This window comes from Pseudopipra pipra, chromosome 17, assembly GCF_036250125.1.
Source record: "Pseudopipra pipra isolate bDixPip1 chromosome 17, bDixPip1.hap1, whole genome shotgun sequence".
NCBI classification, from domain to species: domain Eukaryota; kingdom Metazoa; phylum Chordata; class Aves; order Passeriformes; family Pipridae; genus Pseudopipra; species Pseudopipra pipra.
Window position 1 is genome coordinate 3,520,564 of NC_087565.1, and position 16,529 is coordinate 3,537,092.

The 16,529-nt window shown below is 59.0% G+C and overlaps 1 protein-coding gene across 2 annotated transcripts; it reads right to left on the reverse strand.

The window, feature by feature from the left end:
• Positions 1-312: 312 nt before the first annotated feature.
• RSPO4 (R-spondin 4) lies at positions 313-9,682 on the reverse strand. 2 transcript variants are annotated; one of them, XM_064673862.1, is made up of 6 exons: positions 9,604-9,682; positions 8,741-8,781; positions 5,489-5,677; positions 5,015-5,158; positions 4,739-4,924; positions 313-1,651 (listed from the first exon to the last, which is right to left on the reverse strand). In XM_064673862.1, exons 2-6 carry the CDS (start codon positions 8,775-8,777, stop codon positions 1,578-1,580), a joined length of 630 nt encoding a protein of 209 aa, XP_064529932.1. In that variant the 5' UTR covers positions 8,778-8,781; positions 9,604-9,682; the 3' UTR covers positions 313-1,577. The 2 variants fall into 2 exon arrangements, with proteins under 2 accessions (XP_064529932.1, XP_064529931.1); XM_064673861.1 differs by lacking the exon at positions 9,604-9,682 and having other exon boundaries at positions 8,741-9,346.
• Between the last annotated feature and the right edge of the window lie 6,847 nt (positions 9,683-16,529).

Genomic DNA, 16,529 nt, shown 5'->3' on the forward strand with positions numbered 1-16,529 from the left:
TTCTGTCCATCAGCCAGAAAAGCCCCTTGGTGCTTCCCAATCCCTGTGGAATGATAGTCCCAGTGTCCCACTTGCTGCTTGCTCCAGTGCTGGCTCGGACACGAAGGGCTGCTGATGGTGCTTTAAAAAATAAAATCTTTCCCCAGACTCCCGCTGTGCTGAGGGGCTGGAGCAGAGTGCTGGGGGCCAGGACAGGGTGCCCCTCCATGGGGAGCCATGCCTGGCATGGGGGGGTACCACCGTGGCCACAGCCAGCATCCCGGTCCCCCTCCGGCAGCAACTCGTGGGAATAAGGAAAACGGAGGCAGGAAGGATGCCGGGGGGTTAATCCATTTATTTGCCGCGAAGAGATCCGAGGAGCTGCTCCGGCAGCTTCGCGCCGGCTCCGGGACTGGCTCGCTGCTGACACCCAGCGCTCCCGTCCTGAAGGGTCTGTGCGGCCCCCGCAGCCCTGACACACCGCGGCCACCCCCCGCCCACGCTCAGGGCAGGGATGGGGGGCTCGGACCCCGGCAACCCCCCAAACGCAGAGCTGCCTGCCGCTGGGGCAGCGATTTGAGCACACACGTGGTAAATAAACCGATACAGTCCTCCGGACGCGCACAGTCTGGCTGCCGGCTTGGAGGGTCAGAGCGGCACGGCGGGGCTCAGCACCTCCCTGTCGTGCCCCCGGGGATGGCTGGGAGGGGCTGCAGCGCTGCACAGGAGGCAGCGGCATCCCCTGACTGGGCTGGCACTTACAGTGTATGTGTCCCTGTCCTGGACCAAAGATGGCCACAGTCACCCCACATTCCCGTGCCCACATCCAGCCGGGGAGGGAAGCTGCTCCATCCTCTCTGTCAACCAGAGGATGGCAGAATTTGGCCCGTGGAGATGATGAGTGCTGGGCTGGCATGGTCCCCAGAAGGGTTCCCAGTCTGGGGGTCCAGCTGCCCTCCGAGCCCCAGGACAGCAGGATTTGGCCCGTGGTTGTGCTAGTGGGGATGCTGAGCACCAGGTTGGGCTGCTGTGAGCAGTGACATGGTCCCCAGTGGGGTCCCGACCTTGGAGTCTCAACCCTGGGAGTCCCGTGGCTCCCTGTGCCAGTAGCTGAGGATGGGGGACCCTATCCAGCACCTGGAGCAGCTCAGTGGTGTGCTGTGCCCCCAGCACTCCTGTAAAATAGGGACCCTGTGGGGACAGGGCATCTCCCAGCCCTGGGGGACAGTGTCCAGGCAGGCATCATCTTCATTAGCAGGGTCCAACCCTTGGTCCAACCCCATCCCACCCATCTGGAGGAAAGGAAGGAGCAGGCTAGGGGAGAAGGAAAAAAAGAGGAATAAAGGAGCCACCCCTTCCCCAAGCCCCAGGGCTTTGCTTTGGACACTACAAATTAGATTCTCTGAAAAGGAAGTGTTTTACAGGCCATAAATTTTCTCAAAAGAAAAAGGGGGAAGGGGGAAGGGGGGGCAGAGAAAATTGTGCAATTTTTTTTTTTTTTGGTGGATGGAAAAATGGGGGTGATGTGGCCAGGGCACCGTGGCAGGAGCTGGTTGGGAGCTCCCACCATGGTGCTCCAGCTCCTGTGCTGGTGCCTGCTAGGTACCCATGTGCTGTTCTGTCTTCGGCTTCTTCTGTCGCTTTTTGCTTTTATTTCTGGGTTCAGTTTTGTCTGGAACAGAAAAAGGAGGAGAAAAGGAGGGCTCATTCATTGGCTGGACAATGTGATACAGCCTGAGCCCCATCCATGGGATGCTGATCCCATATCCTCCCTCAGAGGTTCGTGCTGGACCCAGTTTCTGATTTTCGGGACCCCAGAGCCCTCTCAGGGTCATGAAATAGCAGCAAGGGTCTATGGGGGGGTCTGGATGCACTGGTGGCATGGGCAGAATGACACTGGTGTGTTGTCCCCACAGCTCCCATGGCTGGACTCTAAATCCTGATACCCCAAAACCCCCAGAAGTGGGCTGGGGCAGCTCAGCCAAAGTGGGTGCTGCCCAGAGACATCCCAACTTCTCTCTGAGCAAGGACTGGGGATGTTGGAGAGGGACAGTGGCTGCACCGACACCCCAAAGCCATGGCACAGACATGCCCAGCTCTGCTGTGGTGTGGGAACGTGCCTCCCTTCTCTCTGGAGAGGAAGGTGGGAAGGTGCTGCCCCATGGGACCCAGGCATGGACCCTGTGTGACGATTTGGGCATGGTGGGAAGCGGGGTGGCCTTGGGGTTCACCCATGCATAGGTGCTAAAGCTCTCCCTGGGAATGCTCTCCATGTGTGGGTGCCCCCTATCCTGGTGGAACAACCGACATGCCGGTGGAAACTGGATGCATCCCATTAAGGCCAACTCACTGTCAGCCTTCCAGGGTCAGGCTGTTGGGACCCAAATCTCTGCTCACCCCAAGGAGCTGCCCCACACACCCTCCAGCTGTCCAAGGTGTTGGTGCTGAGACGCCAAAGAAACAGGGATTCACGATAAACCCTGGGCTCCAAAGGGAAGGGGGAGGTTCATGCTGAGGAGCAGAATGGTTGCCCCAAAAGCTGGGGAGCTTTGTCTCTCCTTCCCCCTCTGCATCCACTCCAATCTGAGTGACATAGGGAGGGTCCAGTGGTGCTCTCCCCATGCAGCCCTCGCACGAGGGGCGCAGGGACCATGATCATCCCCAGTGCTGTGTGTGACAGTACTGTTGTCCCAGAGCCCTTTCCAGGGCTTTAGCTCTTGTCCTGCCCAGCTGTTTTTCAGCTCTGATCTCCCAGACAGTTGCCACCCACAAAGGAGAGGGCACGGCACGCACGCCAAGCGTCTGGAGAGAGCGGGACAGACACCCAAGGCAGATTTACAGTGGTGTGAGGGGTTTGTGTCTCGGCCAAGCGCGGCGGCTTCTCCCTTCCAGCCACCCGGATGGCTCAGAAGTGGTGGCACAAATCTCTCGTCACACAGTCAGGTCCAGCCGCCTGCCCTGGCTCGCCCGGGCTGGGGGTGTCTCGGCTGCATCAAGTGAACTCCCCGTCCTCCTCCAGCATCTGGATCCCATAATGCAGCACTTGGCCGGGGGGGCAGGAGCCTGGGAGCGAGGGCAGGAACACGCTCTGCCACGGCGGGGACACCCAACAGCCTGCCCCGGAGCTGGACACACGGAGGGGTTGCCCTCTCCTGTGGGGCTGCTTGGGGGGCACTGATGGGATTCCCTCTGACACGGATTCCCCTCTGACACGGATTCCCCTCTGACAGGGGTCAGACCTGTCTCTGAAGCTGATCCAAGATAGTGGCCTCGAGAATAGAGTCCTGCCATTCCCTGAGACCATCACCATAGCCTCAGGGCTCCCAGCTTGCAGGAGCAGAGGCCTGAGCAGAGGCAGGAGGCCAAGCACTTTTCTGGGGTGCCACTGCCTTCCAAGTCACCTCACACGATGGGGTGCTCCCAAAACGCTGGTGCCACAGTCCCCACCAATGGGACCCGCTGTGTGCCAGGCAGGGCTGGGCACAGGCACAGGCACGGTGCCACAGGGCATGGTGCTCCAGAGCTGCCTGTCCTCCCATGCCAAACTTCTCGCATCAAACTGTCACCAGCTCTGTGGGTCCAGAGCTGGCACAGCCCAGCAGGGAGGGGAACATCCTCAAAATCGATGCCACCTGGCACCCCAAAGATGTGAGTCGGGGCCTGGGCGGGGAAGGGAATCAGCTCCTCTGTGCTGTCAGCAGGAAAATATTACTTATGATTGATGGCACTGGGATGAAGCTGCTCTCCTGGCTCCACGGCCCCAGCCCAGCACGCACATCCCCTGCTATTGCCCCCCTTCTCCATCCCTTTTTCTCTCCACCCTCACAGTCCTGTCCTCCCTCGTCCCCGCCACGCTGGCGGTGCCGGCTGGGGCTTCCCACGGCACAGAGAGATCCCGCAGCTCCGAACCGCAACCCTCAGTGGCTCAGATCTGCTGCCAGGCCCTACAGATCGGTATCTCATGCATCCCCCTTTCTGCCAGTTATTAAGTGGAGATTTATTAGGATAGCTTCAGTCCAGCCGTCTGCATCCAAAAATGACATCAGCCATGTCCCGGTTCCCATCGCCAGCCCTGCACCCGTGCACGCACAGCCTGGCCAGGCCCTGCAGCAGGTCTGGGTGCTGCAAGAGGTGGGGGGATCCCTGAGCTGGGGAGCCCCCAGCCTGGAGACGAGGTGGGGGGAGGCGCAGGAGCACAAGGGAACATCTGGATGGATGAGCCACAAAGAGGGACTCTGCCCTGGGGTGTCTCCCAAAACTTGAGCCATCAGAAATCCCCTGGGTCACACCCTCCTGCTCCACGAGTGCTCCGTGTACTTGTGGGGCTTGGAGGTTTTTGCAGGAACCTCCCCTGTGGCTCTCAACCCTCCTAACTCTCAGCTGCAGTGCAGAAAGCCCAATCCATGCTGTTCCCTTCACATTGTGGCAGGATGGGAGCCGGAGCTCGGCAGCCTCATTCCACCGTGGCGGTTCCTGCCAGTGCCCAGCCCAGCCCAGCCCAGTGTGGAAGGAGACACCGGGCCGGTCCCAGGCAGTCTCAGGGGCTGCCAGGTGGGAGCAGCCAGCTCTAGGGCTGCTCAGCACATGTGCCTGAGACGGGCGGCTTTCCCCAGAACCAGCCTCAAAATGCCTGGGAGATGACAGCATGGCTCTCCAGCCACTGCCAGACCCCTGCTGCCACTGTCCTGCTCCCGCAGCTCCTCTCGGGGATCCCTTTGGAGGTTCACGAAGCTGCCCCCAGTCCCGACACGGTGCTCACCTCCCGGGCAGTGCTTCTTCATGCGGCACCTCCTGCTCTCCTGCAGCGGGGGGCAGGCAGCCCCCTCCTCCCGGGCAGCGTCCGGCACCTCCCGCACCCGCGTCTCCACCCCCCACTTGCAGCCGCAGGTCCGGCTCTCGTGGGTGCAGGCGCTCCACTCGCTCCACGGCCCCGGCTCGCACGTCTCTGCGGGGATTTGGGGGCAGAACGAGGACGGTGACCCCGCAGCACCAGGCACCCCAGGGATGGTGGGCAAGGGGTGAGGGTGCTGCTTACCTTGGCACTCTCGGGTGCCAGGCTGTGCCGCAGTGCTGGGGGGGCACTGCCGAAAACACTGGCCCTTGTACAAGTAAAACTTGTCCTTGCACTTCATGCAGAAGTCTCTGCTGAAGCAGCTCTCGCAGCTGGGCGACCTGCACTCTGCCAGGAGGGACGGCCCATCAGTGGGAGAGCCCAGGACACGTGGTAGCCCCAGCACCCCACCAGGGACCCAAAACCTGCGGGGTGCAGGCTGCAGCTCTGGGCAAGGGGAAAGGGGAGGAAGCCCCCCAGCCCCCTGGCTGCCCCCTGGATCTGTGCTTCCGTGCCACCAGGGATGCTGCAGGAAATGAAGCCATCGCCTTTCCCACAGCACCGGGACCTGCAGGGTGGTGAGGGGAGCAGGGGGGCACCAGTAGGAGCAGGGGGGCACCAGTAGAAGCAGGGGGGCACCAGTAGAAGCAGGGGGGCGCTGGCTGGCGCGGAACGTACTTGTGCATCTGTTGACCTCCAGACCCCGCACACCGAAGTAGCCGGGCGGGCAAGTGTGGACGCACATCCCGTACTGGCGGATGCCGTCCCTCCAGATGAGCAGGAAGAGCCGGTGGTGGCAGGTGATGCAGCCGTTGTCCTCAGAGCACAGGATGCAGCCTGTGCAGTTTTCCAGCAGGCCAGCACTCGCTGGAGGGACAAATGGAGGAGAGGGGCTGTGGCCTGGCTGCAGCACAAGTGTCAAGGTGCCAGGGAGGGTCCCAGCCCCGTGGAAGCCCCTCTGCAACGCGCAGGGTGACAGCACTGTCCTGTCCCCCTGCAAACACCTCCTTGCCTCCCTCTGCTACCTAAATCCCCACCTCTGCCTGCACTGGCAGCGTGGGGACACACAGATGCCATCACTCCACTGGGCATCACTGACAGCCTCCATCACCCCAAGGTCCAGACTGAGGGTTTGCCCTGTGCCCAGCACTGCCCATGGGTGCCAGCCTGAGGCCCATCCCTAGCCAGCTGTGTCCATCCCTTGGGAAGTGAAACAACCAGTGGGTCAGTGGGTAGAAATATGCTCTGACCTGGATTAATCAGTTGATGCCTGTTAAGTGTCAGGGGACAAAGGGCATTTTGGAAGCACTCAAGAGGAGCCGAGATAAGGATCTGTCTGGTTGCTCAAGAGCCTCTGCCGCCTCCCTGGCTGCCTTCCCCGTGATCCTGACCTGCAGGAGGGGGAGGGCAGCTGACCCTGAGGTGGTCTCTCCTCCCTGGGACAAGGACAGGGTGCCGACACCCACTAGTCCATGGAGACACCACTAACCCTCCTGCTCCCCAAGCCGTTTCCCTGCACCTACAGAAAAGCAGCCCAGAGGGATGCTCCTGGCACCGGGGCACTTTGGGAGCTCTGGGGGCCGTCTGGGCATCACCATAAGGGGCCACCAAGCTCCTGCTCACAGATGTCCAATGCCTTCACTGTGCCCAGGATGTTGGGAAGCATTTGCTTGCCTCCGGGACCACAGGCTCCCCTGGTCCACACTGAGCAGTGGTGACAGTGCCAGCAGCCCTGGTGCTGCATGCTAGAACCCTGGGCTCTATAGAATCACAGAATGCTTTGGGTTGGAAGGGACTTTAAAGCTCATCTCGTTCTGACCCCCTACCATGGGCAGGGACACCTTCCATTAGACCAGGTTGCCCCAAGCCACATCCACCTGCTGGGTGCTGCCTGGCACAGACACAGGCTCAGCCCTGGGAGTGATGCCTGGCACAGGTCCCCTCTGAACCCAGGAGCTGCAGCAGAAGGGCCCCATCGCCACGGGGCTGGGACAGAGGGGATGGTGGAAGCAGCAGTTGGAGAAGCTGGGGAGATGCTGGCAGAGGATGCTGGCATACATCGACCTGCAGTCCCGTGTGCTGGACCCTGGCACAAGCCAGTCCCTGGTGCCACAGTGCCATATAGTTGTTGCCAAACTGGCTCATCCCTATCCCCTTGCTGGGGCACAGGGGCTGTGGCGGCAGCACTGCTAGGAGCCTTCATTAGAGCTGCCTCTGTTGGGAGCCCTAACGAAGCACCTTGGATCCATTAAGTTGTTATGGTCTCCGTTACATATTTACCAAACGCTGACAACATTTGTGTTCCTGGCTGCAGCCGGAGCGGCTTCCCTGGAGACCCTGGGATTTACGAGCCTCTTTCCCTTCCCTAATTCTTTTTGATGTTTTTCTTTTGCTACTCTCCTTCCACCCCAGTCTGCGTAGGGAAGATGGGGAGCCCTGGGAGGGCTCCAGGGCCTCCTTCCTCTCACTGGCTTTGGAAATAGCTCCGTGGTGTGGAGCTGGGAGAAGCTCCTCCACCCTGCAGGGCTGCCAGCATGGCACACGCCTTTGCCATCAGGAGCAACATCGTGAGCCACCGCGGAGCTGTGCCACTCAACAGAACGTGGCTCACGCCAAAACCACGGGACTGGGGATTAGAGACAAGTGGGGGGTTTCTTCTCCTCCTGCCTAGCGGTGATGGAAGATTGCAGGGCTGAGCTGGGATGGGCACTGGGCAGGGGGCACGGTGGGTATCTGAGCTCTGCTGGACATCTGTGCGACATCTCCTTATCTGCCCACCCTGAGCCCAGCCCTGCCACCGTGATGTCTGTAGGCACTGGATGGAGTCTCTGGGACACTGGGCTACCCAGGCCAGAGCTCCCAGTAGCAGTGGGGTGGCTCTGGGGTGCTGCAGCATCCCTCAGGGCTCCCAGCCCCAAGAGACTGTGCCGGCCCTTCTTTGCTGTTTATCCTGGGGGATATAACGCGTTTAGGGTGTGAAGCCATGGTCAGACCACCCAGTGCTGCCAGGACCTGAGGCCCTTGAGCATCTCAGAGAATTGGGCCACTTAGCATGAAGCACCAGCAGCTGAAGCAGTGACCCCATGGCACTCAGAGCCCCTCTTGGTGCCAGGCTGTTTCCCATCCAGGGGTGTTTCGGCCGCCAGCCTGGCCACCCACATCTTAACACACACCTACTGCTACCACATGCCTTTAATATGGAACAAGTTCAAGGAAAGCTGCCCGGGCTCCAGCCCCAAGCCCTGGTCCTGCCAGGTCCTGTCCCTACCCTGGCACACACTGGCCCCAAAACGGAGACATTCATGGCACAGAGCTGAGCACCAGCCCTGGCCCTGCTCTCCACAGGCAGCTGGCACTGCCTGGCACTGCCCGGTGAAGGGACATGAGCCAGTGCCCAACGGAGGGTGCACGTGCCTCGGCACAGCCCCAGCACACCCTGCCTTTGCCCAGGCACTGAGCAGCAGCTTGGCTGGTGCCTCTGCCCAGGGGAAGGATGGGCAGGGGACAGTCAGTGCCTGACGTGGCTCTGAGCATCCTTCCAGGAGGTTTTACTCCCCACACACTTGGTGTGTAATGCAGAGAAGGGAAATACTGGAAAATCAGCCCGTTTTGTGCTATCTCCACTGTGTCGGGCTCTGCTGGGGTTTGCAGAGCTGGTCCCAGTGCCAGGCAGCATCCCCTGTCCCCTGCCAGCCCTGATGGCTCTGCATTTCCCTGCACTGCCAAGCCAGCCCTGTGCCACACACCCAGAGGGGAATGCAGATGGTCCCCAACGGGGCCCGAGGGATGGGTTGGGGGATGTTGGTTCCTGGCACCCTCCATCCCTAGTTCACAGCTCCTGCTCGCTCCGGGCAGGCAGGACAGGCAGCCTGGTGTCCCCAAGCCACCCTGCACTACCAGAGCAGGACAAGCCCACCACACACACCATACCTTGCTTCTTCCATCGGTTCTGCGTGAGCATTTCCATGGAGCTGATGAATAACAGCAACATGAATATTATCCACTGCATCTGGGCAGGAGTGATTTCGGGCAGGGAAGGAATCAAATCATCCAAGCGGCTGGCGGGCTCGGCTCCTGCCAGAGCCGGTGAGGGGCGGTGGGAGGGCGAGGAGCGGCTCCGGGCTCACACCATCCCACCCCGGGCTCCGGGCGCGCAGCCACGATTCAGGGCAGCATGAGCCGGTGACACTGGGGCAGGCTGGGGCTGTCAGGCCCGGGGAGCTCTCATGGTGGCGGGGAAAGTGCAGTCTGCTCCGGAGAGCTCTGCCTTTATAGCCAGTGTCAGCCCCCCCTCCTCACCCTCCCCTTCAAAATAATAATAATCCTAAAAAAAAAAAATCCCTCAGCAGCAACAAAGCGACTGGCAAACGCCCTGGCTGGATCCCCCCGGAGCGCTCCAGCCACCACCTCGGCTGGGAACTGTCCCGCCGTCCCGCCGCGGTCCGACTGTCCCGCTGCCATCCCAGCGCCGGGGTCACAGCGAAGCCCCCTGCGATTTTTGGGGGGGTGGAGCCAGGCGGGTGACGCTGCCTGAGCCAGCCCCCCCCCGGCTCAGCCCCCCCAGGCTCAGCCCCCCCAGGCTCAGCCCCCCTCTCCCGGCCCCGGCAGGGCTGGGGATGCCGGTGGCAGCCCCCGGGCAGGGCTGAGCCCCCCGGGCAGGGCTGAGCCCCCCGGCAGGCCGGTCAGTGGGAGCCGTGGTGGGTCTCCGGCAGCTCCGGCGGCGGCTGTGGGTCTGCCCCGGCTGTCCCCAGGATTGCAGCTGACTCTCATTTTCCGAGCGCCTCATAACTCACCTCCCTCCGAGCTGCGGGAGCGGAGCTGAGCTGAGCCGAGCTGTGCCAAGCTGTGCCAAGCCAAGACGAGCTGCACTGAGCTGTTCCTGGCTCCCACGAAGCTGTCCACACCCCTTGTCCAACACTGTGCTCCCCAAAACCCACCCTGGAGGCACCACCCCCAAGGGGGATGCAGGGCAGGAGCGGAAAGGGGCTCATCTGTGACACCCCACTTGCCAGGTACCCAAGGTGACCCATAGAAGCAGGTCCCCGTCCTGGGAGCCCCATGTACTCACCCTTTGTGATGGGCGCCATCACAAAGGGTGTCATCGTGCTCTCATGTGCCAGCCCTGTGCCAGGAGCTGTGCCCTGGAGCAGCCTGGTGACCTCCTGACCAGGGCTTCAGGGCCACTGGTCACCAGTGACAGCCCCGATGACAGCGCTGATGACGGTGCACCCACCCTTGGCATCTCCAAATGCAAACCAGCACACGGTGCCCCTCTCCTCCCCTTGGAGAGGGCACAGGGAGGCCTCTGGGGCAGATGCTCACCCACCTGCCCATCCTGTGTGCCAGCTGGCTGCAGGGCTCCTTCCCACCCGGGATGCTCCAGGTCTGCCTTACCTGGGAGGGACAAATGTGTTGGGCACCCCTGAGCATGAGCAAACTCAGTGCACTGGGGAGGGCCACCCACAGTGTCCTGGGGTGCCCAGAGACAGCGCATTGGGGTTACTCTTCTCCTACTCCCTGAATTTCTCCTTCTTGCTCCCCCTCTCTGAGAATCTCTCTCCCCCGTTCCCATCGGGCACCGCTGTGTTTCATTCCTGAAGGTTAATGATCAGACAACAAAGGAGCCATTTCAGACCCCTTTGGCCTTGTTATAGGAAACTAGGAGTAATAATGGAGAAAACCAGGAGTAATAATGGTTGGAATCACTTTAGGTTTTTTTTCTAATTATTAAATAAATTGAAAAATTACACATAAAACGCAGGTTTGCAGCCTCTGGCTCAGCCAAAGTTTCCGTAAACAACCAAATGTGCAGGATGGCATCACCATCCATGGTCTGCATGGGCTGGGGAGGGCTCCGTGGGCATGGGCATGGCACTGCCATCCCAGTGTAGAAAAACAGGGCATTGGAGATATATGAGTGTCTCCAAATCCCAGCTGCAGGCAGCTGCAATGGTGTGGATGGCTCTAACCCGGAGGTGATGTGGGTGCCATTTTTCTGGGAGCCAAGAGGGAATTTCCTTGTCCAGACCTGGAAGTCAAATGCTGGTCAAGGGCCAGGGAAGCGCCTCATCCCTAGTCACATTCTTTGGCTGCTGGCACAGGCAAATGGATGTCAGCAGGAGCCCTGCCAGGGTGACCCCTCACAGGATAATGCACTAATTAGACAGCTCTCTTTAGTGCTGGATCCCTAGGGCAACACGTGGCCATTGCTCAGCCCATCTCTGGCTGTGTGGGATCATGGGGGATTTTCCAAGGGCAGCAGAGCAGAATAGCCATCCCCACGTCCCCGCTGGCGGGTGCCAGGTGTCCCTGAGGGAACAGAGAAATCCTCTCATTTCCCTTAATTTGGCTATTTATGACAAATCCAGATGGTGGTGGGAAGGTATGAGGTGGTGTCCCCTAGTTAATTGGGTGCCTGGCACCCCTCTGTTGTGCCGGGAGGCATTTGGGGGATTGTGGAGGGGTTTCCCAGGTGATGGTGCCAGGGCAGCACCCGCGGTGACTCAGGGGTGATGCTGGGGAGAAGCGAGGCTGAGCCGCGGGTGCTGCTGGCAGCTCCCGGCTCCTCACGCAGCCCTGCTCCACGCCAGTGCAGAGGGAATGAAATGTTCCTCATCCGCTTTCCAAAGCAGAAGGGAGAAAGTGTCCAGAAAGATAATTCAGAAAGTTTGTTTGACACTTGAGCACACTTTCATCTTCGGAAAAATCTTGATGACCTTCCAAGGCTGCACCGCCTGCTTCCCGGCACGGCCGGCGCCCCAGGGCATGCGCCCGTGGCACCATCCCAGCGGCTGCTTTTGGGATGCTCAGGGCTCTGGAGGGGACAGCGTGGTCCCACCGAGTCCACAGGACAGCAGGGATGCTGGCACAGGGGTAGTAGCACAGGGATGCAGGCACACAGATGTTGGCAAAGGGATACAGGCACAGGGATGTTGGCACAGGGATGCAGACACAGCAATGCAGGCACAGGGATGCAGGCACCAGGGATGAAGACAGAGGGATGCAGGTACATGGGTGTGGACACAGATACAGGCACAGGGATGCAGGCACAGGGATGCTCCTGGTCAAGGCAGTAAAGTGAAAATGAAATGTTTGGAGCTGACTGACAGCAGAAAGAGACAGGAAGGGGCAGGGGGATGGAGGGAGCCCGGGGATGAGGGCAGGGTTTTCTCTGCAGGTGGCATGAGCTCCCAGCAGCTGCGAGGCCAGGGAGGGATATTCTCTGGTGCAGGGGCCCTGGTGCATCCCAGTCGATGAATGTGGGTTTGATCAGGGGAGGGTTTGAGCGGATGGTAGTGGATAAGGAAGAAAAATACTTGGCATTCCTCTCCCATCATAACAAGCCCAGATGCTTGGATGGTGGCAGCCCGCTTCCCACAGGAATGGAAAGTCACAGCCACTCTTGCGCCAGCTCTGCAGAGGCCCTTTCCCTGCTCTTATGAAATGCCGGCTCCACCTCACACCGCTCCGCAGCCCTCACTGCATCCTGTGACACGGCTCCCTCCACCACCCGGCTCCCTGGCAGTGCCACTGCCCGTGACCCCACTCTGGGGAGGCAGAGCTTGGAGCAGGGAAACCTGCTGGGAAAGGCTAAGTGGCAGATTTACTACTGGTGCCAGAGCCTGATGTGGCTGGTGCTTCTTCCCACATGTGGACATGTTTAGAACACCTGGACCAGCACAGCCCTGCAAGGGAGGAGAACTCTACTGGGCTGATGCCATGGGAAGTTCTAGTGGGAAGCAGCTCCTGCCTGGCCAGAGCTGCTGGAAGCAGCTCCAGCCTCTCCAGCAGCCCATCTCACCCTCCCGTGTTGGCATAGAGCTGGTGAGATCCCTTGGTGCTGGGATGCCATCAGCTCTCACAGACAAGAAGGAAGGTGTGAAGGTGGCTGACTTCACTGCTGATGTCAGCCAAGGGCATCCTGCAGCATGCTCATGGCACACTTGCTCTCCTTCTCCTCCTCCTCCTCCTCCTCCTGCCATGCTCCGGCCATTCCTGGGTTTGTGTTGCCCGCCATGTCGGCTGCTCTCAGGGGATGTGGCACCCCAAGAGGTTCAAGTTTTGCCATAAATCAAATCCTTCATCCCAGAGCAATCTCTGGAGCTCAGGCTCTCCTCCCGCCAGCACGGCTCCTCTGGCTCGCTCTGGTCCTGGCCGCCGGTGCGACTGTGCAGCTTTTGAGTGCTCCAGCTGCCAAAACAGGAGCAAAACCCAGACAGGGAATTGGCGTCAAGTGGTGCCGAAGGCCGAGGGGCAGCAAGAGGAGGAGAGGGAGCTGGGAGGAAAGGGAAGGCGAGCAGCGAGATGGGAGGGAAGGTTTGGTGTCGAAACCGAATTCCTGCTCCATGTCAGCAGAGCAGATTTCCAGTGTTTATTTTATCTCTTTAGTTGAGCCCCTTTGAGGCAGAATATATTAAATGGCCTGACTTTATATAATAGAAATAATTGAAACAATACTCCTGCTTCCAGCCGCAACGTGCCGTGATTTCAGCCAAGAGTGGCCAGCCTGCCTCCTCGAGGTGGTGGGGACAGCCGCCGCCGCTGGCGCTTGTTCGCTGGTTATTGTTGACACATGTCAGCACCGCCTTCCAATTTCCGTACAGCTGTCAGAGCGGGAAGAACACCCGGCGGCTGGTGCGGGGTGGGCTCGGTGCCGGCCAGCGCCGACGGGCGCTGGGAAGGAAGGACATCATCCCCACGCTGGGCTCCTCTGCAGTCACAGGGTCATGGTTGAGCTGGGACTCCTCAAGGAGAGGTGGCGTTTGGGCAGCGCTCTCAGGTAGCCAGGAGACGAGGGTGTTGGAACGGGGAGAACCTTGGGAGGAGGGAGGGTGCACTGGCTCACTGCACGAACCATTGTGCTGAGACCTTGGTGTTCAGTGGAGAAGGTGAAAGGAGATGGACATGAAGGTTGGGGGTTGTTGAAGTCTTTATCCAACTCGTGTCCAGCAGTGGGTGGGATTGGGGCAGGGAAAGCCCCCCAGCTCCAGAATCCCTGTGGAGAAAGGCTCTCTCTGAGAGCCATCCTCGCTGCCAACATAAATTTCCATCCCATGCAAGCCACTGAAACTTGCCACTGCAACTCTGTCACTGCTCCTTGAGTAGAGCTAGATGGATGAAACAAGAGCAAACATGATGGTGAGGAGTCCCCCATGTTAAGCCAGGCCATAAACCAACTCCCACCCATTGGTAAGGTTCCCAGGAAGAGCTGGCAGGCGGCGAGACAGAGCAAAAGGCAGGGGAGGTCTTCGAGAAACTGAGGCACAGTGTGAAAACTGCTCCAGAATCTCTTCCTGCCATTGCAGCCATTCCCCCATCTGTGCACAGTGGGGACTCAGGGAAGGTTTCTCCAAGGAAAGGCAGAAGGTGGGATGTGTGGTGCAGGGCAGGGAGCCTGCAGTTTGTGACTGCAGGTTATTTTGCTGGGAGCTGGAATTCCCCAGAGGAGTTGGGTGCTTCTGCTGTGCCCACTGTACCCCTCAGCCTGGGCACAGCCAGCACTGCTCTCCCAGCAAAGCCAAAGCATCAGTGACCACGGAGCATCCTCTGTGGCAGATGTGACTATCGACTTCCCTGCAATGAAAATCATGTGTTTGTTACTGGAAGGGAGCAAGGCAGCGGTATTTTAGTAGCTGGCCCTCTTCTGTTCTCCTAAGACCCATTTATGCCAAATTCCAATAGTTTGTTTTTTTTTTTTTTTTTGAATATTTGGGCTATTTAAGGAAACTATTGAGAAAGACAGATGGAAGCATCAGTCAGATGGATGTTCCTGGCTCCACGTGAGACAGCACTCAGAAGTCCCATCCTTTTTCCAATAATTTTAATGTGACTACATGGTTCCCTCTTGCACATCATTCCCCAGGAGGGTAAATCCTCTGACTCTGGTGGATGACTCTCACCAGCTGGAATTCAGCAGAAGACAAAGGCTTTGGGCAGGCTCCTGGTTGGGGATGGGGAAATTCCCCCCGGCAGCCACAGAGCCCGGGGAGGGCTGCGGAGGCAGCTGCTGCAGTCGTGGCTCCAGTGCCCATGGCCAGCCCTGCCCATGCCCCACTGCAGCTGCAGCTCCCAGTGCACGTGCTGCTGGAGAGGGGATGTGGTGAGAGGCTGAGGTGCAGCCAGGAGCGAGTGGGGTGCCCATCTGAGTGCCTTCAGGGAAGGAAAACTTGGGGTGTGTGGCTGCACCTGCAACCCAGCACATGCCAGGGCTGAGAGCCTGATGTTGGTGCTGGAGTCGCCCATCTGGAACTCAGCTGCCGAAGGCTGCGATGGTGTCTCTGTCTCAGAGTTTACTTTTAAGCCATTTTGCTGAAAATCCGACCCCAGTGTGTCAGCTCTGGGTGCTGCCCTGGATCCTCTGGCTGCAGCTGAACTTGGACCTTCACATCACTCCAATCCTTGTGGACCCTGGCAGCAGGATATGATAATTCCGTGACAAAAGCTGGAGGCTCCTCGGCTCCCGCCTGTCCTGGCCAAAGCTACAGGGATGTGCTCATGCTTTGGACACCAAGCCAGGAGGAAACAGCGTGTCTAGGAGTTTGTCCTTCTATGGACCCTGTTGTGCTGGCACAGGAATGGGAAACACCCACTTTAAGTTTGTAGTCCACGGGAATCAGGGCTTTGGGTGTCCCACAGGGACACAGGTCCCTCCTCACCATCCCAGTATTGGGCTCCATCCTCACCCTGCTGACATCCCAGCTCCTGGCTCTGTCCTTGTGTCTGTTGGGCACTGCCTCCCATCCCTCCCCTCCGGCACAGCCTGGGGATGTGGCACACGTGGAGCCAGCGTGGACCGCGGTCACCAGTCCTGCTGTGGCTGCCAGTGCCCCAGGGCTGGCGGCCGTGTGCCACGGTGAATTGTAAAGGCTTTTTTTTCAGAATTAATAACAGGAGGAACACAAACTTCAATATTTCTGAAGTGAAAATAGAGTGATAATTGTATTTAGTCGACATTCAGGAAAATTATTACCACCTGGCAGCCCCATTTGTGGCTGACGTCAAAGAGCACCATAAACCACCGTCAGTTTGGAGAACACCAGGAAAAAAGAAAAAAGAGAAAAGAGCAGAAATTGTGACCTTTTTATTAAAAAACTCCAGGATCAGTAGTGCCCTGGGATGCTGGACAGAGCTGGTTCCTGGGGGCTGTTTGCCATCAGGAGTTTGACTAACATGCAGGGGTACCAGGGATGTTGTCCTCACAGGTCACAGGCAAAGTCATGGAGAAAAACATTCCCCTCTCCTTTTTCATGTTTTTTTCAGCCTTTTATATCCTGTTTATGCCACTAACAAATTCAATTTTCAGGAGCTGGAATAAAGACAAAGCCTGAGCTGTTTCAAATGGGTTGTGGGCAGTTCCCACTCAAAGCACACAGAGGAGGTTCATCACCCCAAAAAGCACCGAACGGCAAGAGTGGGAAGAAAAGGGGGCTGGGGTGGGACAGTGGAGCTGAAGCAGTGCCAGGGAGGGTGCCAGTGGGGTGTCCTGAGCCTCACGTCTGCTCCTGAGCATCCGTGCTGCTGCAGCTGGAGGAGGGACACAAGGGCACGGTCCCTGGACAGTCCCCAGTGCCACGGCTGGGCACAGAGCCGTGGCAGCAGGCTCTGGCTCATGGAAAGAATTCTTCACTTGGGGATTTGAGCAAAAAAGATTAAATGAAGTAAAAAATGCACGCCGCACTGTGAAAGCAAAAAAAAAGAAAAGTACATTTCCAAATATCCC

Coding starts and splice junctions, on each gene's coding strand:
- RSPO4 (XM_064673861.1), bottom strand. CDS start 8,819: ATGCAGTGGATAATATTCATGTTGCTGTTATTCATCAGCTCCATGGAA. Junction 5,678..8,740: donor GAACCGATGGAAGAAGCAAG/GTATGGTGTGTG, acceptor TTGTCCCTCCAG/CGAGTGCTGGCCTGCTGGAA. Junction 1,652..4,738: donor GAAGAAGCACTGCCCGGGAG/GTGAGCACCGTG, acceptor TTTCTGTTCCAG/ACAAAACTGAACCCAGAAAT.